We start from the raw sequence: 25,847 nt of genomic DNA, 5'->3' as shown, positions 1-25,847 counted from the left end.
TCCATTACCCTCTTATAGGTGTCGCGGAGGGTTGTGTTGTGGATGGCTTCAGTGTTCACTCTCATCTGATTGTCAGAGGGGATTCTAGGTGGTATTGTTATTCGAGCTCGGAGCACCATGCCAACGAGATAGTGATCCGAGTCTATATTGGTCCCCCCCTATATGTTCTGACATTCATCAAGGCTGAGAGGTGACGGCGTTCGATCAACACGTGATCAATTTGGTTAAAAGTGGTCCCGTCTGGAGAGGCCCACGTATGTTTATGGCCCGCTTTCCGCGCAAACCAGGTACTTCCAACAACCATTTCGTGTGACCCTGCTAATTGAATAGTCCGCAGTCCGTTATCATTTGTTTTTCGTGTAAGCTATGGGAGCCAACGTATCGCCTGAATACGGGCTCCTTCCCTACTTGGCTGTTAAAATCCCCAAGTATGATTTGGATATCATATCTGGGACAGACTTCGAGGGTTCGTTCTACTGCCTCGTAGAAGGTATCCTTCTTCGACTCTGCAGTCTCCTCTGTAGGGGCGTGAACGTTTATGAGGCTTATATTTCTAAACTTGCCTCGCAAGCGCAGAGTGCATAGCCGTTCACTTATGTTTCCAAAGCCGATAACAGCAGGTTTCATTTTTTGGCTGACTAAGAAACCTACTCCCTAACAGGGTATCGGCTAGCTGCTGGTCAGCTTCATCTCTGTACAGGGAGCGCACGTTCCATGGGAAAATTCGCAAATCGTTATTCCGTGTTCGTTGCCAGGTCCGTCGTTTTAAAATCCGTGCTGTCCGAGGCTCCTGTTGTGGCTTCTTAACAAGTTGTTTTCCATGTAGGGTTGTCAGCCCTACCCAACCACCAACCTGGAGGACCAGTTGGTACAATTTGTCCCGGTTTTAGGCGCGGGAGACTCGCCTTCATCCTTCTCCGTCTGCAGCTTTTCGTTAAGAAAGAGCTCCCAGCGGTCACCACGTGGAGGTGGAGATAGGGTTTGGTAGTAGAGCTGTTGGTTCAGCAGGCATTTCCCAGGTTTTATGCTCCATCGTGGTTACCAATCCGCGTTTCGCCCTGGGACCTATACTACCCTTTAACCACCCTCTCTCTCGAAATCGCCACCATTTAATTTGCGGCGCGGGAATCCGTTCTTCAAGCTGTCTTATCGGTGCCTTCATTTGCAAGACAACGATAAATGGCCATTGTTAAGGTGTGATAGTCTCATAGGGAACGGCTTTCCACTCAGTGCGTTTAAGTGTTTCGATTATAAAATATAGGAAGATGAGGCAATGGTTTGATAAACCATATATTGACATGCGCAAGGTTGTGAATTTGCGCAAAATCAACTATACGCTCGCCATCCTCAATGCGTGTTGAAAACCCTTTCCCCCATGGCACCTGCTGTCATCTGCCTTTTCATTCGCGTGGCCACTGAAATGACCACATATCGGCAGGCAAGTTACAGGTCTTCGTGACACGTAGTTGCCAGATGGCATCCTCGTCGGGATGTGGTCGACCTGTTTGTGGGGCGTCTGCGGTGGAGAAGCGAATCGTGCAATCGGTTGACACGGCATCTGAGTTCAATGTCATACCGTTTGGCATCACACATCTCAATTCACCTCGTCCGAAGGACTCTTGCTAGTTCCTGGGCCTCTCTAGTTAGAGTAATATTTAACGCGCGGACATGTACTCGCTTTGTTCGGACGAATTCACTTACGCCCTGACACCGTCCATGCATCAACAAAATAACAACAAAATAAGAACTAATTTTTAAAAAAATGATCCCACAATGTGTAAGCAGATTGGTGTCTTTACATTGGATTACCTAAAGAAAACTATTACCCTTTGTTTCCTTTGTACAATATATGTTTGTATGTGATGTAACCTCAACTTTTGCTGTTGTGTGAAAGAATACAGATATTGTATAGCAGCTAAAAATGTTTAATGGCCACTTCGAAAAGTAGACTTGTAAAATGTCGAACATAACTAATTACACCTCCAAGATAACAAAAATCGTCATAAACGTCTTTAATTGAATTTCCAAAAATTATAACACAAAACATTTGCTCAATTCGGAGTTTATTATTCCTGTAATTAATAAAACTTTTATGTTTTCTTTACAGATAGACTTGCTGTGATAGTCGTAGGAATAGCTACATTAATTTTAGGAATTATTTTGTCTTCAATACCATGGTTAGACTATTTTATACTTAAAGTAAGTACATCTATCTATGACTGAAGTAAGTACGTCAGTAATTAAAATCTAATAATTTTATTATTCTCCACTACCTGATAGAATTTGAGATTGTGGAACAATTCGCTGAGTTTTCATTATTGGCAAAGACCTGGAGTCATACGGCTAACGAAGGTCTACATTTTCAACGTGACTAACCCTGACGGATTTCTCAATGGGGAAAAACCGAAACTGGAAGAAGTTGGTCCATTTGTTTACAGGTAAGTGAAGGTGCATGGTTTAATTGTTTGGTCTGTGAATCTTGGCCCAACCGCAGTGGGTAGTTAAATTAAGGCGCGACAATTAAATGACCAAGAAACGGGTGTTTATTATATAATAACAGCATGTGAAAAGCAAGATGAACAAAAAATTACAAGGGAATACACACACTAAACTGAATTTGAAGCGCAAGTGGCAAACTTAATACTTAAGTATTTTTCACATGGCTAGATATAATTCAACCTTGAATTGTAATTGACTTTCATATGAAAAAAAAATGAACTCTAACCAGTTAACATGTTCAAAGCACATGATACTTTAGTATGTTGAAAATGATGAAAATAGTCCAAAAGTAGCACGATCTTTCTGGAAAGTTTGTCAGTAATAAACAGCGCTGAACGTATTAACTCTACTAAAAATACGAAGAATTTTCAGGCGTCAGTGATTTTGGCCAGCACTCAAAGAATTATATTCTTAGCATCGATAACAAATCATCAACGACGCAACAACCGATATCCAGCCTAGGCCTGCCTTAATAAGGAACTTCAGATATCCAGGGTTTTCTGTCTGGTATCCTGGCCTAGATATTGCCCTTCTAGACTTTCCGCCCACCGCAACCTGTTCATCCAAATCTTATCCACAATCAGACCATCGTGGTATATAGGCTTCAGAATCATCCACCCCCTTGTAGGGGGCAAAGAGTTCCCGAGGAATGCATCAGGATTGGCAAAATTGTATTGTATTGTACAATACGAGCTTTGGTAAGCCGAAATAGGCTCTGCTGGGTTCCAATAACCATGCGCGGATTTTATCATCCTAGTTGTTATCGCTTGTGCTTATCGACCCTTTTTTTTTCTTAACACATTCAATTTATTTTGTTTGATTTTGTTACAGGTAGTTTATGACTAAAATTAATACTAGACTTATCTCTAACAGCTTAACTTTACCTAGAAATTAACATTTTGCTTAATACTAGACTTAATTTACGGTGGTATTAATTTATCCTATGGCTAATGTTATAGAGGGGAAAGTCAGGAAAAACCCCTCTTATGTTGTTGTTTGTTCGTTGGATAATTGTGTTGCATGAATGGATGGAGGAAGGATACATATTGGGGAAGGTGGTGTTATTGGGCGGTGGAGTAGACGAGGCCAGGGCGATGTCGATCGTATGGGCGGTTGAATATGATCATCTTCCCGCCGCGATAACTGCTGTTTTGGGAGGAAAGGGTTAGGAGGTCTGAAGGGAGGGGATGGTGGCGGTATGTGGGGTTAGTGTTATGGTTTCGTATGTGGGAGTAAAACTGGATGAGGTTGTTTTCATGGGCTTGACATTTGATGAGGAATTTGGTTAGTGAGGTAAGGAGGATCTGGTCTATGCGGGAGCACTTTACCTCGTCGTAGACAGCTTGGTTGGAGTGGATATTGGACTGGGAAAGGGAGAGGCGGAAGAACCTCCTTTCGCGTACCCGAAGGCGCTCCATTTGAGCTGAGGAGACGTCACACCATGCGACGAATCCATATGTAATTAAGGGACGGATTAGCTGCTTATAGCAGTAGAGTTTCACTTTAGGGAGGATGGCGGAGTCTTTCTTAAGGATGGGCCATAGGGTTTTTAGTCCTGTTAGGGTCTTTGAAATGATGGAATTTACCTGGGGTATGGGTGATAGGCGGGTATTGAGGGTTATTCCCAGGTATTTAGTGGATTTGACGGAGGGAATGGTAGAAGGTCCGATCTTGATAGTGAGGTTGCGGGTGTCGGCCAGCATCTTGCAGGTAAAGGTGGCTCTACCGCGGAAGACGATGGCTTCGCATTTGCAGGGGTTGAGTAGGAGTTTCCAGGATTGGAGGAATTTGTTGAGGGTTTGGATTGAAGTATTGATACGGTTTTGGGCGGATTTTATTCTCCGGGAAGAGGTGTAGAGGATCAAGTCGTCAGCGTATTGGATGGTTTTGACTGCTTGGGGGGAGTTGGTAGGGTGCTGGAGTGGGATATCGGCGGTGTATAGGGAGAAGAGGGTTGCTGACAGAACTGAGCCTTGGGGGATGCCTGCGGGAGGACTGTAAGGGTCGGACAGGGTATCGTGGATACGGACTAAGGATTGGCGATCAGACAGGTAGTTAAGGATGAGTTTGCATAATTGTGGGTGGAATTTGAAAGTGTGGGAGAGTTTGTAGGTGAGGCCGTCGTGCCAGACCGCGTCGAAGGCTTTCTGGATATCGAGGAGGCAAGCTGTGGTGGGGATGTTGTTGTTTAGTTGGGATAGGATGTCGGTTTTGAGGACTAGGAGGGCATGTGAGGTGCCGTGGCCGCGCCTGTTGGCAAACTGGAAGGGGGGGATAATGGCGTGGTCGGTGATGTGTTGGAGCATGATATCGTGGATGACGTGTTCAAAAATTTTCGATGTCACGTTAAGGAGGGAGATGGGGCGGTAGCTGCCCGGGGAAGCTGAAGGCTGGTCCTTTTTAAGGTTTTGTGTGAAACAAAACCTTATTAGAATGGTGACGGTGTCTGTCTGTCCGTCTGTCCGTCTGTCTGTCTGTCTGTCTGTCTGTCTGTCTGTCTGTCTATCTGTCTGTCTGTCACACCCGATTTATTCGGAAACGGCTAGACCGATTGTCACGAAAATTGGTGAGAGTATGTAATCTGGTGATCCCTTTACATGCAGTAAGTGGCGCCATCTTGCGTTAAGTTTAAGGGGGGGCTCTCCGTACATGTGAATGGAGGGTGCAAATTTTTTTTTCACAGAATGTAGCCAAGTAGGGCATCAAATGAAAGGTCTCAATTAGTACTTTTCGAATCTGGTTCAATATTTGATATTAGATGAAACATAGGGGAGTCAGGGTTGAAAATATGACCCACAAAAAGTGTAACAGGTCTCGTTCTCAGAACCTATCCAACCGAAAAATCTGGAAAAAATCACAGTGGTGCATCTCTATGAAATCTAGGCCTCAAAATATATCCGGTTCCGATATCTGCACAAATAAAGTTAATAATAGTATATTTCCACATTTTAGAAATTTACCCGGAACCCCCCCTTATGTTCATCCCAGAAATACAAAATTTGGCATGAGTGTAACGAAGAATATAATGCACAGTTTGGTCAAGTTTGAAGAAAATCCAACTATTATTAACAAAGTTATTGGGGGTGAAACTTTACAATTTTTTGTGAATTTCGTGCACTCTACAACCCGCATGACGTCATCATCACATATCAATTCGTCAATACCACAACGAAATGAATTTTTACGAATTGGGTCGCAGACAATTATTTTGTTTTAGTTTTTTAGTTATTTGTCAACCAGACATGTGTATATGTAGGTATATAATATATGCGTGCTAATGAACTTTGCGGCTAGTGCCTAATTCAGATAGATATAAGACGTAAATCGGAAATATGAGTACGATAAATTTAGATATGTGCATATATGTGTACAGCAGGTAATAGGCAGTTTGTTTGTTTAGGGTGAGCATGATATCTATGGCTCTAATATGTACGTATGTCTCGTAGTTTGGAAAAATATGAAGGATTATGTTGGATTTGTAGCTATATACGGACAGAGAAATGTGCGTCTCTTATATAACACAAAACCTTTATACCCGAAGCGCGAGCTTCCGGTATTCCGACTTGTTTAGGATTGGGACGATGTGGGCTCGTTTCCATGGGAGTGGGAAAGTGTGCAGAGAGGAGGCATTGATTGAAGAGTTGGGCGAGAAAGGGGCTTAGGGTTTTGGCGCATTTTTTGAGGATGATGATGGGGATGTGGTCGGGTCCGGTAGATTTTTTATTATTTCGGGAGAGGATAATGGATTCAACTGTTTGGGGTGTGACGGCTTGTATTGGTAAGCAGTAGGGTGTTGTAGATTCGGATGGTGGGATCGGGAATTCGGTGTGGATGGCTGGCGTGGTAGTGATGTTGTGTATGTGTTGGCGCACCGCTGTTTCTGTGGGTGGGTCGGACAAATGTTGGGTGGTGTGGTGGGCGGCTAGAAAGCTGTTAGCAATCAGGTCGGCGTGGGCTTTGGGTGAGGTGTTGTGTGGGAGGACGCTGGCTGAGCGGGGTTTGGCTAGTCGGGGGCAGGTACCCCGGAGTTTATTGCATGTTTGCTGATTAAGCGAGATGTTCGCATGCTTTACCGCGTAGTGATCAGCGTATAGCGTCTGGATCTGGGATTGGATGCGTTGTGTGAGGGAGTGGATTTGTGACTTGAGGAAGTTAAATTGAGGAGCGTACCTGTGTCCTGTGGAGTTGGCGTCGTAGGGTTGATTTTTGTTTGATGAGGTCTAGGATGTGTGGTGGCAGGGTGATTAGGCCCTGGTAGTTTAGTGGTCTGAGAGGGATGGTTTCGTTGCAAGCCTTTTGTGTGGATTCCGTGAGCTTTTCCACGGCTGAATCGATTTCGGTAGGAGACGGATTGGACGGGAGGCGGATGGTCGAGAGTTTGTCGGCTAGGTTGTAGTTGAGGCGTTGCCAGTTAGTGGTAGCGTAGTTGGGAAGGAATTTAGGCTGGGATTTGGGGAGGCGGTCGGTGATATTGAAGTGGAGAACCTACTCCGTCATGATCGCTCAAGCCGAGGATGGTGGGGAGGTCTTGGGGGAGGTAGGCGTGCTGGCGTGTACGAGAAGGTGGTTGCTTACCAGGAAGAGGTCGATGAAGGAGTGGGTATTTTGCCTGTCGGTAGGTGGTTTGGTTGGTGGGGAGGAAGGGTGAGCTGTAGAGGGTGGGAGTGTTGTGAGTACCAGTTGGCTAACCTATTGCCATTGGCATTTATAGTGGTGTTATACCAGGTGTTATGTTTGGCATTTAGGTCGCCCCCTAGTACAAGGGAGAAACGCTTGTTTCGGCTGACTGGGAGGGCTTTGAGGTGTTGTGTAAGGTTGGAGATGTCAGCGGGATTGAGGGTTTGGTCGGGGCAGTAGAGGCTACCTAGGAATGTGATGGAGGAAGGTGTGGCAATGAAGACAATGGTTAGCTCCATGGATGGGGCAATAGTGTTTGGGATGTAGACCCGTTGAGCGTCTAGGGGATTTGCCACTAGTATGGCTGTGCCTTCCGCCTGGGCGGTCAACACGGTCGGAGCGGAAGGTGGTATAGTTGGGGATGTGCAGCTTATGCCTTGGGTGCAGTTTGGATTCTGTGAGGAGGAGTAGGTTAGGTTTGTGGACGGACAAGAAATTAGTTAGATCGTGACGTTTTTGTCGACTGACCACCGAATTTACGTTCAGTAATACCACTTTAGTGGACATTACTGGGGGACACTTGGCAGAGGAAGGAGAGGAGAGCGAGTCTCTTCTCCATCGGCGAGGAAAGGGAGTTGTATGTGGGGAGGAATGAGGTGAGTTGGGAGGCTAGTTGGGTGGTGGAGGTGTTGAAGAGGGAGTGGATCTCGGAGTCGAGGTCAAAGGTGGGGACTGGGCGCGAGGCGTTCCTGGCCATCGCAGCGTAAGAGAGTGGTGGGGACGTAGGGTTGTACGGGGCGGGGACCTGAACGGGTTTTGGTTGGGGACCGGGTTTGGTTGGTGGAGCAGGGTTATGCTTTGTGGGGGGTGATTGTTGTGTTTGGCGGGCGCGGGCTTGCACGAACATCGGGCATTTGCGATAACTAGCCGGATGAGTGTTGGCTCCGCAGTTGATGCAGAATGGATTTTCTTCCTGCTTCTTTGGGCATTGTCGTGGTCCGTGAGGGGTGTTGCATTTAACGCAACGGTAAGCCAGATTGCAATTTGACGCTGCATGCCCAATGCGCTGGCAGTTCCGGCATTGGGTGATTTCGTGTAGCTGGACGGCTTCGAACTTCACGATGCAGTGAAACATCGCCCTGGCTTTCGTGAGAGTGGCCTGCTGGAATTTGGGGGAAAACGTTACAAGGAAGAGGTGGAGGGGTTTCGCGTTTCGTCGGGAGGAGCTAGTCTCGTATTGACGAACGCTGATGGCTTCGGTGATGCCGAGGCGGTGTAGCTCCTTGAGGATTTCATCGGGAGAGTATGTATAATCTAGTCCTCGGAGGACTAGGTTGATTGGTTTGAGGTGTGACGGAGTATACGTCTCTTGATCGTCGTCTGACGTTTCGCGAGCCATGTCCGACTCGCTATCTTCTCGGGCGGGTTCCCGACTGGCTTCGGGACTTGATGGAGCCTCGCTTTCGCTGTCCCCAAGGGGGTGAATCCTCTTGGGCTCAGGATCCATCCCCTGGGGCGACAGTGACCTGTCCTCAACCGGGCGCTTTGACATAGCGCCTCGCCACTGAATGTTTGATCGAAAACACTACGGTCGCGATTGTGTTTTGTTTTGTTTTTCACTCCGCACTTTGGATTTTTCACTCGGCACTTTCGTGAGCACACGTCCGATCGTCTCGGACGCTTGAGACTAATGCTTATCGACCCTAGATGGGAGAAATTAGCAACGGTTTTAAAAATGTAGTCTCCTTTCATATTATTATTCTCATTTGCCCATGCCATTGATGTTGTTGCTTCTTTGCTTTTAATGTTTCGTGTGAAACAAAGGCTTATTATTCAATTCAATGTCTATTTGTCCGTCTCTCACACACGATTTACTCCAAAATGGCTGCCGCATTCATCACAAAATTTGCTGAGAATATATGGTCTGTGAAGTGCTACATGTGCAACAAGGTCTATCGTTTGTATTGAGCTGAAGGGGAAAGCAGCATTTTTTCCCCAGAATGTGGTCATGTAGGGTGCCAAACGAAAAAGCTCAATTATTACTTATATTGAGTGAAACACAGGGGAGTGAGTACTCAAAATGTTTACCTCAAAAAGTGAACCAAGTCTCGCTCTCAAAACCTATCCAACCGTCGAATCTGGGGAAAATCACACTAATGCATCGATGCAAAATCCAAGCCTCAAAATATATCCCATTACTGTATGTGTTCGAATAAATAATAATGCCCCCTTTAAGTCCATTCTAGAAGTACGAAATTTGGCATCAGTATAAGTCATAAAATGAGACACAATTCTGACAAGTTTCAAGGCGATGCAACTATTACTGATTACTAACAATTACTAACAAACACACAAGCTTTATATTTCACTTGAATTCATTGTACCCCAAAATGTGTGTGGCGTCATCAGCATTTAAAGTGAACTCACATGAATGCCATCTACTGAATGGCGGGCCGCACTAAATTGAGTTCATACTCGCTCTGTCTCGCTCTTCAGTAGATATCAGGCTCAGGCCCACCTACTAAACACACTAGACAAAAAATAGTTGTATAGCTGAAACCAGTCTACTTGGCGCTTTCGAAGAATACTTAATTGGACACAAATAGAGCAAAATACCACTTGTAGCCGGTTGCGGGCACCCTGTTCCTAAGGGTGGAGACGCGTAGCAGCATCTGATGATATCGCCTCTACCCTGCCATTGAAACTGTTAGCACCGGCGATATTCAAATTCTGTACTTATATATATACATTTAGCGCATGCGTTAAAGTGGAAATATTCGGTTGACTGCCTGAAGCGCCAAGCTTCAAGTATGCCGACTTGTTTGGTACTTACTTTGGCACCACTTACTTCATCTTGCCATCATTAAAGTAAAGCCCGAGATCTCGCTTCGATTACCACCTACTCAATCTGGGCGAAGGCAGTTTGTCCATACCGGGTTATTCTTCCTAGGATGTCGATATCGTCAGCATGCGGAAAAGTGGTGCCTTTATCAGCATCAAGGATAACTTTTTCCAAGACAAGTGGGCCCAGATCTCTCTCGCCATCCCATGTATCCAGTTTATGGTCAAAATCTTTTTAATGGACCGCTCGGGTGACAGCGACCGCTTTCTTTGCTTCCCGGTTGGCATTCTAATAAATTTGCCAATTAGTGAGCGTTTTATCGTCGAGAAACTTGTGGTTCAGGCTTTTCTTTTCACGGAGCTTTATTTTAACATCGTCATTCCAAAGCAAGGTATCTCGGTGGATGAACCGTTTACCTGGCTTGGTGATCCTGTTGTATCTGTGGCTGGATTCGCAAGACGGCAATCGCGATGGTCTCATAGGGAACGGCAACCAGTGACGCTGGTAAAATGTCGTAATCTGGTGAGTATATAGTGGATTGGCCTTTCGCTATTCCCACTATAAAATGTCTGAAGATGAGAAAATGAACCATGTATTCATAATTACAAGGCCATACGCTCGCCACCCTCATTTCGCGCTCCACACCTCTTTCCTCCATGACACCTGTTTACGTCTGCCTTTTCACTCAAATGATCATTAAGGTCGCCCACAACGATGAGATAGTCAACAATTGACACGTTATTGGTTTTTGAATCGAGAAGTTGTCTTTCCAGTCAGAATGCCAATATTTTGCGTATTTGTTTTTCTCGAACTAACTTATTTGCGTCCTGATGCCGTCCATGCGTTAAGAACCCTTACCCATTTCTGGGCAGGACCGGGGCCCGTCCTACCGTGTCAACTGAAGAGGACGCATTAGCATTTCTCCGAGGCTTATTTCTCCGATCATGTGGGGTACGAAAAAAGAGAAGTTTATAGATATTTCTACCGCGTTCGCGTTCAATATCGCAGCTTTTGCACCAGACCATTGGATTTCTTGTAGAGCGCAGATATCAACGCGCCTTTTCCGAAGGGCGCTTGTGAGCTTTTTCTTTCCAGACTTTCCAGTGAGGGAAACCAGTGAGCTAACCCCCCTTTACATAACAATTAATTATACCAATTTTATATGTTTGTTTTTATCTATTAATAGTCACAAAACTAAAAATAATTCTATCTCCCTCTCTCTCCGTAATCGTTCTACTCGTAAGCTAAAAATACAAAAACATGTTATAATGAAAAACATTCAATGCATTCAAGACCACGAGAAACAATGCATAAAGCTTGGTCGTTGCACAGGGGAACTGATTAATCAAAGTAAAAAAAAATATAATAAAAAAAAAATTAATAAGAACAACAATGAAACAACAACAAAAAAAATTGATGAAAGAAACGCAAATAAAAATTTCTGTACCATTTCGAATAATCCAGGGTGACTGATATTGATTTTTGCAGCTCGAACAAATCGCATCCATTTCTGAATTTCGCTTTTAATTCTTTGATGGTGTATTGCGAAAGAGTCTAAAACCCAGCTTACTATATTCGTATTTGAAACATCCTGAAAATGCTCTGTAAAATTAGCATGAAGAGCGTCCAGGTTTTCGCAGTAACTAAGTAAATCTTCCTATTTTACCGATAATGCTGATAATGTCCAAAAGTTATCTATTCACCTCGTCCTAAATTTCGTTTCAATAGAAGAACTTTTCCCACAGTAGCAGCAATAGCGTTTTTTTGTTTTTATTAAGTTCAACTCATCACCTTGCAATTGTAAATGAACGTCATTAAATATTTGGAAAAGGTCTGTCAAATAAGCGTTGTCATTTTTGGACGCAATCAAGTTTCCGCACAGTTTATCGTCTTTATTTTTAAGGAAGTTCCGTACTGAGTCAGATAGATCGGAACCGACAGTTATAACCCGAATCGATTAGTTAGTTTATATTTAATGTTTACTCAAATGTTTTAATGTTTATTTAGGCACTAAGAAGAACGAAGTACGAAGTACGAAGAAAAAATGTTTCTTCATGAAAACTGATGTATTTTCAAAGCATTCCATTATATTAAATTCTAATTAGTAGGTACGTCGCGATCGCCTAATTGACTGCAACAACGGCCCGCATTAGCTCCAATGCCCACTAGTGGGTGGTACAGCCCCCGTTAGAAACGTAACCTTATTAAAATTCTCTGCCTGTCCGTCATTCTTTTTGTGTTTTTTCTCCGGGGATAGAAATCTTCAAAAGAATCTCCCCATTACAACCATATACGCGTTTTGCTATGAATTTATGTCTGCCTTCGCGGAGAGTTGTTTGAAGCAGTCCGTCTTGTTTCGCTGTATAGCTAGCTTGATGTTTCTTCGAGTTCCCTTCTAAGCGCCTTCACCTTGGCATCGATGAGTCACATACCGTCGCGGAGTGTATGTAATATGGAGGGCTCGCTCCGAGGGTGTGCCTGGTATAGTAAACTGGTCCAAATACATGAATGTTTGCTCATGAATTGCTTTCGCAGACCAACATGACGTTTCTCTCATTCTCGGACGAGTAGGTTCCCAACCGCATAGCTTGTTCTTCATGTCAAAGCTGGCAATAGTATTCATTGACGCTCCAGTAAGTATTAACCTGACCATCGTTAGCCAAAATGATGATCTACTGCGCGAAAGCGTCCAAGAGACAACGCCCTCTTACATTCGTCAGTGAACTTCCCCATTCGGTGGCTTATGCGTTGAAGCTGCGATAATGAAAAAAATTATTTGGTATATCAAACCATTCAAACCGAATAAGGCCTCCAGACTTGACGGCCTTTGTGCGTCAAATGGGGGGATCTAACCTTCCCAAGGCGAGTTTGTCAATTGAAGGGGAGTATGTGTCTTTCCTGCTATAGTAAACATAACAGCTAAAATCATTGTAGAATGCGAAAACAACTCAAAACATTTAATCGATAAAATCAGAATGGTTTAAAATTCAAGTTCCTTGCGGCGATTTAAGGAGGTCATCCCGTGTGTCGGATCCGCGGAATCGATTTCTTTTTTTGGCATCAATTGTATCTAGATATAGTGTAGAATATATGAGCAATGTGATTTTTTGATATTCGGAGTCATTCGGAAATTATAGTGATAAATGCGTAATAAGTCACATGCCAGATTTATGCCAATCACCGTAATAAAGGTCGTATTTATCGGTCCGAATGACGTTTGAATGACTTAACTAAAAGAACAATAATTGAAGCCAAGGCTGTACATGTGTTTCTTGATGAAACCTAAAGTTTATGAACAAGGGTAGCAATTTAATGATCAGTTACGATTTTATGGCTAAAAATCACATTCTACTTTTTAAATGTGTTTTTTTCGAAACTGCATATCGAAAATCGGCTCCAGTTCTCCAAATTCTAAAGAAAAGGGAAAAAGGCGGCCTTCACACGGGATGACCCTAAGAACCTATGTTGTATTAATGAACATTGCGTAGAATTTAGATCTCTACTCCACTTCATTTTCATTAATTCTCTTCAATTATTTAGAGTAGGTGTAGGGGTAGAGGTAGTGAACAGATCATTATATCTTTCCTTAAACACCTTGGCTACACTCTAGTCGTCTCAGCAAATAAGTCCCCCGCACGTAGCTATCGATTCGACAAACGGAGATCCAAAAACGGTTCACATATGTTTAATGTGTATTCCCTCCGCCTTTAGCCCATCGAGCCTCTTGTCAGATTCAGCCCACTCAAAGATGCAAAAATATCCATCCTTCAGGGTAACTTGCGCCAACCCGCAATTTATCTTACAAGCCCTCGCACGTTTTTATAATAAAAAGAAGACGAATACTTTGTCTGCTTTTTATTATAAAAACAAGTCGGAATACCGGAAGCTCGCGCTTCGAGTACAAAGATTTTGTGTTCCTATGTAAGAAACTTCAACGCATATTTTTCTATCCGTATATAGCTACAAAACCAACATAATCCCTCATGCTTTTAGAAACTACAAGACGTACATACATATTACAGCCAAAGATATTATCCTCACCCTAAACAAACAAACTGCCTATTTCCGAATACTGTACATATATACACACGTATATAAATTCATCGTACCCATATTCCCGATTTACTTCATGCACAAGAGCATACATATGTACGTATATAGTACGTATATTAAATACGGCTGCTTTAATGTATAAATATATCTATCTGAATTAGACACTACCCGCAAACTTCATTAGCACTTATATACTACATACCTACATAAACACATGTCTGTTTAGAATAATTGATATTTATATACAAATAACTAAAAAACTAAAACAAAACAATTCTTGTGGTATTGACGATGGGATGATGACGTCATACAGGTTGTAGAGTGCACGAAATTCGCAAAAAATGGCAAAGTTAATAGTTGGATTTCCTTCGAGCTTGACTAAATTTTGCATTATGTTATCCCTTACAGCCAAGCCAAGTTTTGTACTTCTAGGACGGACATAAAAGGGGCTGCCGGGTAAATTTCTAAAATGTGGAAATATACTACTATTAACCTTATTTGTGTAGATATCGGAACCGGATCTATTTTGAGGCCTAGATTTCGTAGAGATGCACACTCTGATTTTTTTCAGATTTTTCGGTTGGGTACGTTCTGAGAACGGGACCTGTTACACTTTTTGATTGTCATATTTTGAGCTCTCGCTCCCCTATGTTTCACCCAATATCAAATATGGAACCAGTTTCGAAAAGTACTAATTGAGCCCTTTCATTTGATAACCCACATTCTGTAAAAAAAAATTTGCACCCTCCATTCCCTTGAACTTAACACAAAATGGCGCCAGTTGCTACATGTAAAGGTAACAGTAGATCACATTCTCTCACCAATTTTCGTGACAATCGGTCCAGCCCTTTCCGAATAAATCGGGTGCGACAGACAGACGGACAAGCAGACACCGACTCGATTCTAATAAGGTTTTGTCCCACACAGAACCTTAATAAGCGCTCAGCGGGTCGACTTGGTGGTGATGTTGTGCCGCAACCTCAACAACGCCCCTGTTTCCGGTTCATCGACTACATAACAGAAATTGGGTAACACATTCCAAATTAACACATTGTAGTCAATATCCTCTACTTACTAATTCGGTCTTCGTCTGCAACACTAATCCGAATACACATGCCAGTGAAGGGATAACGAGTAAATTCAATGCGCTTATTTCGTTCTTCCCCAGAGATTATAGGCTTCAATCAAGATAGGAATTTGGACGGTATAGATCACTGATTCGAACATAGGCTCCTTGCAAAATTGCTAGGTACTTATATAAGTTTACCTTGGGTATAGCTTGGATCTCGATGTCACCCCTGCTATGTCCGTCATAATACCAGCGAAAACCATATGGCATTGCTTGGACATTGGCGTGGTCATCAGTACCAGTATACAACTTGATGTCATCATAAATAGAGCATTGATTATATATCAAATGTGTCAACTCATACTTCACGCCTAGACTATATATGATCGCGTAACTACGCCCTTTAGCAGGATTCAGTGGCCAGTTCAGTAATATACCAAATGAAAATATCTCTCCGTATGCGAATGGACACTGATGTATGTATAATACTTTTAAGTTACTAGTTTCGGGTATATGTGGCGACGATATGGCAACTAAACAATTTTTTTTTGACTTTAGTTGCCTGTCCTACAACCGAGTTGATGATGAATTGACTCCTTTCACCCCTCGATCCAACTCGGCAGCCCTACGGCTCCTTCGACAGAATCTTATTGATGCGAATAATTGCAATAATAAATCACGCTATGAATTTCTATGGGGTTAATAATAATAATAATCGATGGCGCGACAATTCAATTGGCCTTGAAGTGTGCTAGTGCACTTTTTTCCAGACCGCTGCGGCACACTAAATGGTACTATAGGAGGTAATGTGGTCAGCATGGCGTTTGCCCGTGACTACTACCCTAATTTGACGTAGGTACTCATTCACAGCTAAGTCGTAGTTTCCGACATCCGATGTCTACTCGTAAAAGAAAGTCTTACTTCGGAAATTGTCGTCGCCATGTTGTCTTCTATTGTTCTGAGTGTTGGTCGACTATAGAAGACAATGTACGGCGTCTAGCGGTAATGAAGACGAAGATGTTACATTGGACCAGTGATATAAAACGCATGAACAGATCCGAAATAATCAGTCTTGCGTCTGCACAGTTCCACAGCATGTGCTTTTAAGGTGAACTTCTTCGGAATGAGAAAGGGCGGAAATGTCCACCCTCCAATTATACTATGTGATAATCTGCCATATTTATCGGTAATTTTTTTTGTACCAGAAATACTGCACCTGATCCAGGCCGCGTCCTATCCATTTCATCGGTTGTGTCTCTTCACGAGCATTCGCAGGATAGCGACATGGCTGGCCTGCGACGACATTCCGCTCAGCCTGATAGGCGGATAACCTCCAAAGTCCGCTCCAATATTCTTTTGCTTCCGTGGCAGGAAATTAGATTGCCTGGATTCTCTAATGGAATTCATTGAGTGACCTGAAAAGGCTCCTCTGACTCTTCAAGTACATTGTTTTCTGAACACACCTGGAGTGATTTTCCCCATGTCGTCGCAACCCACTGCATACGATAAAAACTTTCTACTTGAGTGTCTCTAGAATTCAATAACAAGTATATCATTCGGGCCAGCAAAGGTCTGGCAGACCGTCTTTAATTACCCATTTGCTAGCAGTAGCAGTCAGCCAAACAATGCTTGCAGCTACAGAAGCGACATACCAGCACACAGTGGAAACGGAGTACCAATCATTGTTACTCTGTGTGTGAAATAAAGCCATATTAAAATCGATTCAATGTCCGTCTGTCTGTCTGTCACACCTGGTTTACTCGGAAACGACTGAACCAATCGTCACGAAATTTGGTAAGAGTATGTGGTCTGTGTATCAATTTACATGCAACGAGTGACATTGTTTTTCATTAGGAGTGAGGAAGAGCTAACCATATTAGCGAAAGGAGCGTGCAGATTGATTTTTCACCAAATATAGTCATGTGGGATACCAAATGAAAGGGATCGATTAGTACTTTTTGAACATTGTGTGAAACGCTGGGGAGTGAGGAGGACTCAAAGTGGGTGCACCAAGAAGTAGACTGTGAAGTGAAAAAGTGAAAAGTTCTCAGAACCACCGAACCATCTAAAAAAATTACAGTGATGCGCCTATGCAAAATCTAGGAAAATACATCCCCTTCCAATATCTGCTCAAATAAATTTAATAATAGCATACTACTATATTTTAGCAATTTACCTAGAAACCCCCCTTAAGTTCGTGCTATGCGTCAGTACAAGTGATCATATAAGACACAACTCTGGAATGTTTGAATGCAATCCAACTATTGCTAACAAAGTTATAGAGGGTCAAACTTATCTATTTCACGTCAGGTCATTATACTCCAAGACGTCATCATTTAGTGAATGGCGATCGCGTTAATTTGAGTAGCAACTCGATTAGATGGCGGGCTCAGAACCACTCATCAATGTATTACCTGAAAGCAGTCTAGGTGCAAACCTGGCGCTTTCGAACAATCATTAATACTCTTGCGGAGTTTTGAATGAAACAAAAATAGAGTGAAATGCGACTTGTAGCTATTATAGTTTCGACCACGATGCCCCCTAAGGAGCAAAGTCGGAACGCGAACCAATATCTGATAAGATCATCTCCACCTTTCGATCGAAACCGACCAACCACAAAAATTATTTACGGGTAGCGTCCCATATAGACGGATATACATCTCCGTTAGTACCAGCAGTATTCAACTTTTGTACTTACATACAGTAAGCCCAATTTCTATATACGCATTTTTCTACTTTTTCTTAGAAAATGCTTAGAATGCGAAGATTGTGCGAAACAATTGAAGGGAATATAAGTTTCTTGGTTTCCTGAGAATTCGTTATGACAGCGGCATTTAGTTTAGCGGAAAAATTTTGTGCGATATTTTGTTTCTGATCGAAAGCGATCATTTGCAAGTGCGCAATTTCTATATACGCAGGTAGCTAAAACGTCTATTAAAATAATTTTGAAAAGTTTTTTTTTGTAGTTTTTGTAGTGACGTGAAATGTTGTAGTGTTCTACGTAAAACGGTGCTCAACTTTAACTCAACTTTAACTTTTGTTAACCGAAGAAGAAAAAGCCCAACTTGCCAGAATGGAAGATTCGGTTTGCACAATTACAGCGATGTTGACGTAAATTAGTAGATCCGTCGGAGTTGTGCGGAATTTCTTTAGATTAAAGGAAAAATATGGTACAAAAAAGCATCCGCGTGAAAATAAAAAAATCGGGAAAAGAGAAATCGCCCTAATTAAAGAGGGAAGCTACTAGAAATAAAATTTGTTTCGTTCCAGATTATGCCGAAATTCCTTCTCCCTATTAAAAAGAGACGGTTGCAACATATTTTCCTTGGCCTGGATAACTTCATTAACTATAAAAAAACCTGCTAAAGTAGCTCATTTAACACCGACAAATAATATGGCTCGTCTCAAATTGGATAGATCGTGGATGAAATGGGATGAAAAATGGAAAGTAATAATTTTTTCGGAAGAGAAGAAATTCAAGCTTTACGGCCTAGCTGGATTTAGCGCATTTTGGCACGATCTAAAAAAAATGAAGCTCCTCGAATGAGTCGCAACTTTGGAGGCGGCAGTGTTATGGTTTGGGGGGCATTTTCTTTTCCCTGAAACCTTCGGCAGGGAATCGTACCAATCAAAATGAACTCAATAATTTATACTGAGCTTCTGGAAGCCATTTTTATGCCACATTTAGATAAGAATAATAACATTTCCTGGAATTTCCAACATAACGCCGCGGTGCACGCTACTGCATACACAAAATCATTTTTAAATGACAAACAAATAAAAAATTTGCAGTGGTCCCATCGAAGTCCTGATCTTAACCCGATAGAGAATATATGGGGGATACTTGCAAGGAAAGTCTATGCGAATGAACGCCAATTTAGCTTCGTACTTGAGTTAAAGACAAAAGTTTTAGAATGCTGGGACCAAATCGAAGAAAATACTTTAAAAATTTAATAGCCTCAACGCAAAATCGAATTTTTTAAGTCATAAGGTCCAATGGGTGCAAAACAAAATATTAGTAGCTAGTCAATATGCATTTATTTATTTCAATAAGCTTAAAAGTGCAAGTGCGTATAGATATACACTGTTAGCGCAGTAAAAATGTAATTTTTGGTAATTTAAAAAAAAATTAAGATGTATTTTTTTAATTTTTTTTGTTATTCTAAACTTAAATAAAGGTATAAGAAGAAGGCTTCTATATAGTCAAAACGAGCAATATATGGGGTGCGTGTATAGAAATTGCGCGCACCGTATGTATGCTTTGGTAGATGCAGTAAAGTTAAAATATTCAGATACCTGCTATTTTTTCAAGTTCAAGTAACTTTGACCTTCTCGAACAAGTTATTAATAATCATAATAACTTAACTGATTATTACAATTTTTTTATTTATTACCTAATGATTATGTTTTATTGATAAAAACTTGAATTTCTGATAGTGAGATTATAATTATGAAACGGCTAAAATTTTGTTTTTCCTATTTTATTTAGAACATACTCTTTTAAAATGGCTAAGCATGTAAATTGTTGTTAGATCCTTTGAGAAGCAGAATACAGTAGTATTATTCATAAAATGATTAATGTCATGGTGCGGTTATTTATGCTTATGTAAATAACATATATCTTGCAGTTTAGGAATATACGCAGTTTGGAAATATATGAAGAAATGTTTAAATATTCCTGGCTATATACGAATTTGAAAACGTGCATAGAAATTTCCTCACATAAGATTAACACAAAATATTTATACCTGAAGCGCCCAACTTCCGGTATTCTGACTTCTTTATTTCCAATTTTTACTTTGCTTTCAATCCTCTCCTCCTTATCTAATTCTCTATTTCAATATTCTCTGAATGTGATCTAGGATTTACCTAGAACTTGATTATAATTAGAACTAATAACCCCGGATACTAACCGTTAAGTCATAGCACGAACATGGTCGTAAATTTGTATCATGCCGTGTGCTTGAAAGGAAATCATTGATTTTCCGAAGTCTTTATACTTTTTTATAAGGAAATAAAAAGATAATTTTTGGAGAACAACTAAACCTAAACACCAAAATATTATTTATTTTATTTATATTTTCTGAGAGTAGCGCTTATATTCAATAAAGACATAATGAAAAACAACTACATCTCTCATCTCTATTTCCAGGGAAGACATGGAGAAAGTTAACATCAAATTCCACGAAAATTACACAGTATCATACCAACATAAAAAGATACTGCAATTTGTTCCTGAATTGAGTATTGATAAAAATACTAAGATTATTACACCAAATATTCCATTACTGGTAAGCATTATTATTATTATCATTATGAAAAGAAGAGTTTGTCTAATGTTGATTTAAAGCATATTTCCTTTTAAAACCAGAAAGACTTTTTCATTTATGGTGGTGGTGATGTGTTGGTTTTTCATTATATCTCTAGAGGGCTGCATTGTACCACAATCAAGTGATGAGCATATAATAACTGGATAAAAACAGACACTGATGACCGATAAAGAGAAATCTTGATGAATGGAAATGCATGATAGAATAGAGAACCGACTTTTCCACTATAAAATAATTTTTGCATTTGTCCTAAGCTCAACAACTAGTGAATATGGTATGTAATGTAGTGAAGTCATGTGCCTGGTGGTGTCGGCTCAACAGATCTAGGATTGATTGTTATATATAGTCAAGAAATGAATACGGGGAGGGGTGAACTAAGACACTCAGCTGATGGTATCCCGATTGCAATAATAATAATAATTATCATTGGTGCAACAATCCATATTGGATCAGGGCCTTGAAGTGTGTTAGAGCACTTCATTCAAGACCGTAACGGTACACTACAGGACAGTCTGCAGTTGGCAATATGGTCAGTATTGCGCTCGCCCGAAATTATTACCCTGATTTAAGTCAGGTACTCATTCAGAGGTGACTCGACTGGTATCCGACGTCAAATCACAATACAAATCTCGTTGCCATCAATTAGATTTGCACCGCGACCTTCCGTACGAGAGCCTCGTGTTCTAACCACTCAACTATTCAGAATGGTAACTCCAAAAATAAAATAGTAATAGCACCCATGTGTTAGCCATGCGGATAACGCAGACGTTGAATGATTCTTGTTTAACCAAAAGTTATTCGAAATGGACTCAAGCATTGTTCACCGACATTTATATTTTGTTTGAGCATGTTTTTTCATCTTAACAATCGTGCATCATTAGACTTCGTTGAGGGCGATGGAATGTCTCTGATGTCCCGACAACTATCCACATAGGGCTAGTTTTTCTCAGTACACTGGATGTATGTCACATAGTTGATGCCGAAGAAGGCGTTACGTAAGGGTCTTTACTTTAAAAAATATTTCTTAACTCGGAAGATCGAATCTATGTGCTTTTGAGAACTCGGTCTCATAGTGCTTCTCGTTTCCACACAATTGATGAATGCAGACTGCTCCCTGAATTCATCGCCCCTCATATCTGCCATCCACCGTCCTCTGATATTCAACGATTTGAACCTTTTTTCTGACGATTTAATTCTGTAATCTCATTTAAAGTGCCGACACCTTGTGCTGTTAGTTTTAAACACTGCTTACAATGCTTCAATCATCAATAAAATAATACTATTTTGACATATTTCATCTCCCTTTCCATGGTCGGTTACCTATCCATCCGTTCGTTCGTTGATCTGTCTATCATATTAAAATCGATTCAACATCTGCCTTTCTGTCTGACTTACAATTTACTCGGAGGTGACTGAACCTATTTTCACGAAATTTGGTCAGGATATGTGGTGTGTGAGCCCTTTACATTCAATGTGTGGCTTGATGTTGTGTTAAATTTAAGAAGTGAAAGGAGGAGAATAAAGTTTCTTTTCTTGGAATATGATAGTCCCAAAGTAAAGGTCTCGTTCTCAGAGGAAATCGAAACAAAATCAAAATGATGCATCTGTAAGAACCCTAGGCTTTAAAAAAATATTCTGAAGCGTGCAGCTCCTGATTTCCCGACCTATTGTTTATAGAGGTGGAAATCATCTAAAGCCAGCATGGGATTTTAACCCACTCAAATCACATCTCCTCACCTGCTTTCAATGGATTAAAGTCCAGTCTCCATGCCGTTCCTTCGTAAGCGCCTAAACCTCCGAAACTCCTCTTAAATACTGCTTAGAATCTGAGCATTTGCGAAAAAGGATCTTCTCTACTCGTCGTCCTAAAGGGTAGTTCAAGCGGCTCCCTCCCGCTAGTAAATTTAGAGCACAGGAAGAGAACGTGGGCTTGGTTTTCATATTCACTCAAGGCAAAAAAGAGTTGTGGTATCCACGGCGGTATCTATCGTGTCTAGGTGATAATGCACATTTTCAGTTGGCGCGGCAATCCAATTGGATCTAACCCTTAAAGTGTGTAAGAACACTTCATTCAAGACGGCAACGGCACACTAGGATTATAGTACCCTGTAGGAGGCAATGTGGTCAGCATCGCCCTCGCCCGTGATTATTACCCTCATTTGACCCAGATACTCATTCACAGGTGAGTCGACTAGTATCTCACATCCAGTCATGAGTCAGTGAGACGACCTTCCCTCCTATGAATGCTCCTGGTCAATATAGTCTTCAAGTACCTTCCAATTTTACAATTTTTACATTTTCTCAGTCACATTTTAGCACATGGTGGGGTCTCTGTCCAAACCGGGTTTGGATGTATACACTCTGGGTAGCAGTAGCCACCCGCCCAGGTGGTTTGGACCCTACAATGTTGAAAATTATTTCAGTTAGCACAAATACAACTTCCCTCAGTTTCGCGCTCATGTAAGACTCAGATCTACATGTTCATATTGCATCTTCTACTATACCCACGATGTCGCTAGTATAGCCAATAGACCAAATAGTCCCTAATGATTTCCTAAATATTAGTGAGCACATTCAGATGGTTTAGGAATCTTATAATATGCTGCCATTGCGCAGAATTCAATCGAAGATGATGATAGCGCAGTATTTTTCTGCCAGAAAGATCATTGTGTGGCATCCATTTCTGATCGGTCAGTGAGAAAGAAATACTTTTGCTTCCTCTACATTGAAACCAAGTTGGTTCATATAATTCCCTGCGACAGCTTTTTCATATTGTTCAGTAAACAAGTTCACCAGGTGGTTCGTTAAGTCTTTGGTAACAACGACACCATTTACTCTTTCGATTAATAATAATAATCGTTGGCGAAACAATCCAATTGGATCAGGGCCTTGAAGACTTCATTCAAGACTGTAACGATAAACTTCTCTCTAAAATACTCCGTCCAGCACACACGCTTTCTTCTTTTCCTTCAGCCTTTGTTCCGTTCATAAATCGACTCGTCGTGATCGGTTTCACCATTTGGCTCTATCGAATGCCTAATCTAGGTGCAACCTAGCTCTAACTTTGTTTCTGCAAAAGTGCTCTCTTTCGATGGCAATAGCTCATCTGCCCTGCTGCAGAAACAGATTTGGCACTACCTTTCGTAAAGAAATTGGGCACTCTATCTACAGAATCCTGTCTTCTTTCAACTTAACCCTTGTCATTCTATAGTTTCCTCCCCACGGGTCGATTTCCTTTATTTTCACGGACTGTCCTTCGCTACTTTCTCCAGTGTTTTTTATGTCGCGCTTTTCTACGCAATGGCCTGTTCTCCAGCAGGGGCTTTAAAAGTTGCGACCACGTTGATGACTATTTCCTCAGATCTTACGTTCATGTAACCTTTACTCATATTCCCCATTTATCGTGCTTTGCGGAGCATATCAAACACAGACATGAACCTACCTCGAATAAGTATTTTCCTCGCCCCCGAATTTGGAGCTCCAGCGATTACATCTCGAGGACGCTAACTATGGAGGAGAACAGAACGCTTAATTCCACTCACCTTCAGAAATGACTATTGCAGTTGTAGATGAAATTTCAGGTAAAAAAAATCAGCCACGATGCACAAACCAGAGGAAATCAACAACTTTTATTTTTCAAGTGAAAGCTGGAAAATTTCCTCCCTTGACGTTCGACGTCCTTATAAGCACTCGGCCAGCTGACAGTCTTTTTGAAACATGATATGAAAGCCTGTTCTGTCAAACAGATACGATCTGACTTGTCTGTCTGCCATATTAGATACTTAAACAATGTTTGTCCATCAAATAACCGAGGAAAACATTATTGCGAATCTTTGAATTCAAATTACTTACACAGTGTCTTCTTTAAATGACTTTAAGGCCACACGAACCCTTAAACTCCACACAAAGTAAAGCGATATTAATAAAAGTTTTTTTTTAAAGAATGGTCGGTTGATGAGCTCAATTGAAATCCATAAAATCACATAATATTATGTTCAAGAATTTCGAACGAAGAAATCAAATATATTTTTCAGACGACTGAGAATAAACGTTTTGAAATTCTCTTCCCAAGGTCTTCTCTTACTTTTTTTGAAAGGTTTTAGAATCTATTTGCTGTTTTCTTCAAAACGAGAAGTATTTGATAATCATATGTGAAATTTATTATTTTTTCCAAAGATGACAAATTTTCTATTTTTTCCAGACACTTACAAGTCTAAGCAACAATTTGGGGTTTTTCATAGCCAAGACTATTTCACTGCTTATATCAGCCGCCAGGTTTAAGCCATTTATTTCGCTAACAGCCGATCAACTTGTATTTGGCTACGACGACGCTTTAGTAAGTTTAGCCCACAGATTTTATCCGAGAAATATGCGCCCAATGTCGCAAATGGGACTGTTAATCGGGGTAAGTGCATCCTTAGTTCATTTTGTTTGCTGGTAATATATGTGAGTATGGTACGGTCTTAAACTAACTTCACAAAAAAGTATCATGACTTCATAAATTAAAGTTGGAATACATAATATATATATTGTTATCACTTGTTAAAGAGATTTGCTTCATGAAAGAGCGAACTTCCTCAATATTGTCATCAACTAAATATTTTACAAGAATCATGAATCACGGGAACGTTGACAAATTGTTTCAAAAACAAATACATATTTACGTTGCAAAATTCTAGAGTAGGGGTCAGGATTATTTCCAAGATGAAAATTTGAATAGTAAATATAACAAACCGGGAAACCGGAAGCTTGACGCTTCAGGTATGAAAGGTTTTGTTTGTTTCGTCCGTGAGTATATTTGAGTGCAAAACTATCCCATTTGTACGCAGCCCATTATGTGTATGTCAGATTACTCTTTTTAGTGTGATATCGATATTTAGTACTTTCGGTTGCAGATAATTTACACGGTAAAGTCAATTTTGAGCTACTGGAACTTTGTTCTTCTTTGTGTTCATACTATAATTTACATTACTGCATAAACATGGGTTTGCTCAATTTCCCCAAATTATAGTAATATAATCTTAACTTAATTTGAGCAGCATTGATATGGAGAGTGTTTTCAGCCCTGGACACCGTATAGAGGCAGCTTAATGATTTTTTTCAGATTTTTCGGGTGGGTATTTCTGAGAATGGGTCATTAAAAAAATCATCACTTTCGACCTCTCCCACTACCCCCCCTTCCAACAAATGTCAAAAGTAAGACCGGCATCGAAAAGTGCTAATCGAAACCTTTCATTTGATACCCCACATGACCATATTTGATGGAAAAAAATTGCACCCCCTCTTTTGCATATATGGAGACACCCCCCACCTTAAGTTCGAGCTAGAATGATGTAATTCACTGTATGCGTGAGCGTTCACAGTTCCCAGATTTCCACCAAATTTGGTGTAAATGGCTACAATGGTTTCCGAGAAACAGACAGACAGACAGAAACAA

At 41.1% G+C, this 25,847-nt stretch overlaps 1 protein-coding gene across 2 annotated transcripts in view; it reads left to right on the top strand.

The window, feature by feature from the left end:
• Window positions 1-25,847, top strand: part of LOC119648696 (lysosome membrane protein 2) — a 209,199-nt gene that overhangs the window by 158,134 nt on the left and 25,218 nt on the right. For both annotated transcript variants that reach the window (XM_038050501.1, XM_038050502.1), the window contains exons 3-6: window positions 2,108-2,199; window positions 2,281-2,438; window positions 20,233-20,371; window positions 24,612-24,815. In XM_038050501.1, the coding sequence (XP_037906429.1) occupies window positions 2,108-2,199; window positions 2,281-2,438; window positions 20,233-20,371; window positions 24,612-24,815 (593 nt within the window). The remainder of the gene's footprint in view (window positions 1-2,107; window positions 2,200-2,280; window positions 2,439-20,232; window positions 20,372-24,611; window positions 24,816-25,847) is intronic.

Source organism: Hermetia illucens, chromosome 2 (assembly GCF_905115235.1).
Source record: "Hermetia illucens chromosome 2, iHerIll2.2.curated.20191125, whole genome shotgun sequence".
NCBI classification, from domain to species: Eukaryota; Metazoa; Arthropoda; class Insecta; order Diptera; family Stratiomyidae; genus Hermetia; species Hermetia illucens.
This window is presented reverse-complemented; position numbering and strand designations above follow the sequence as displayed.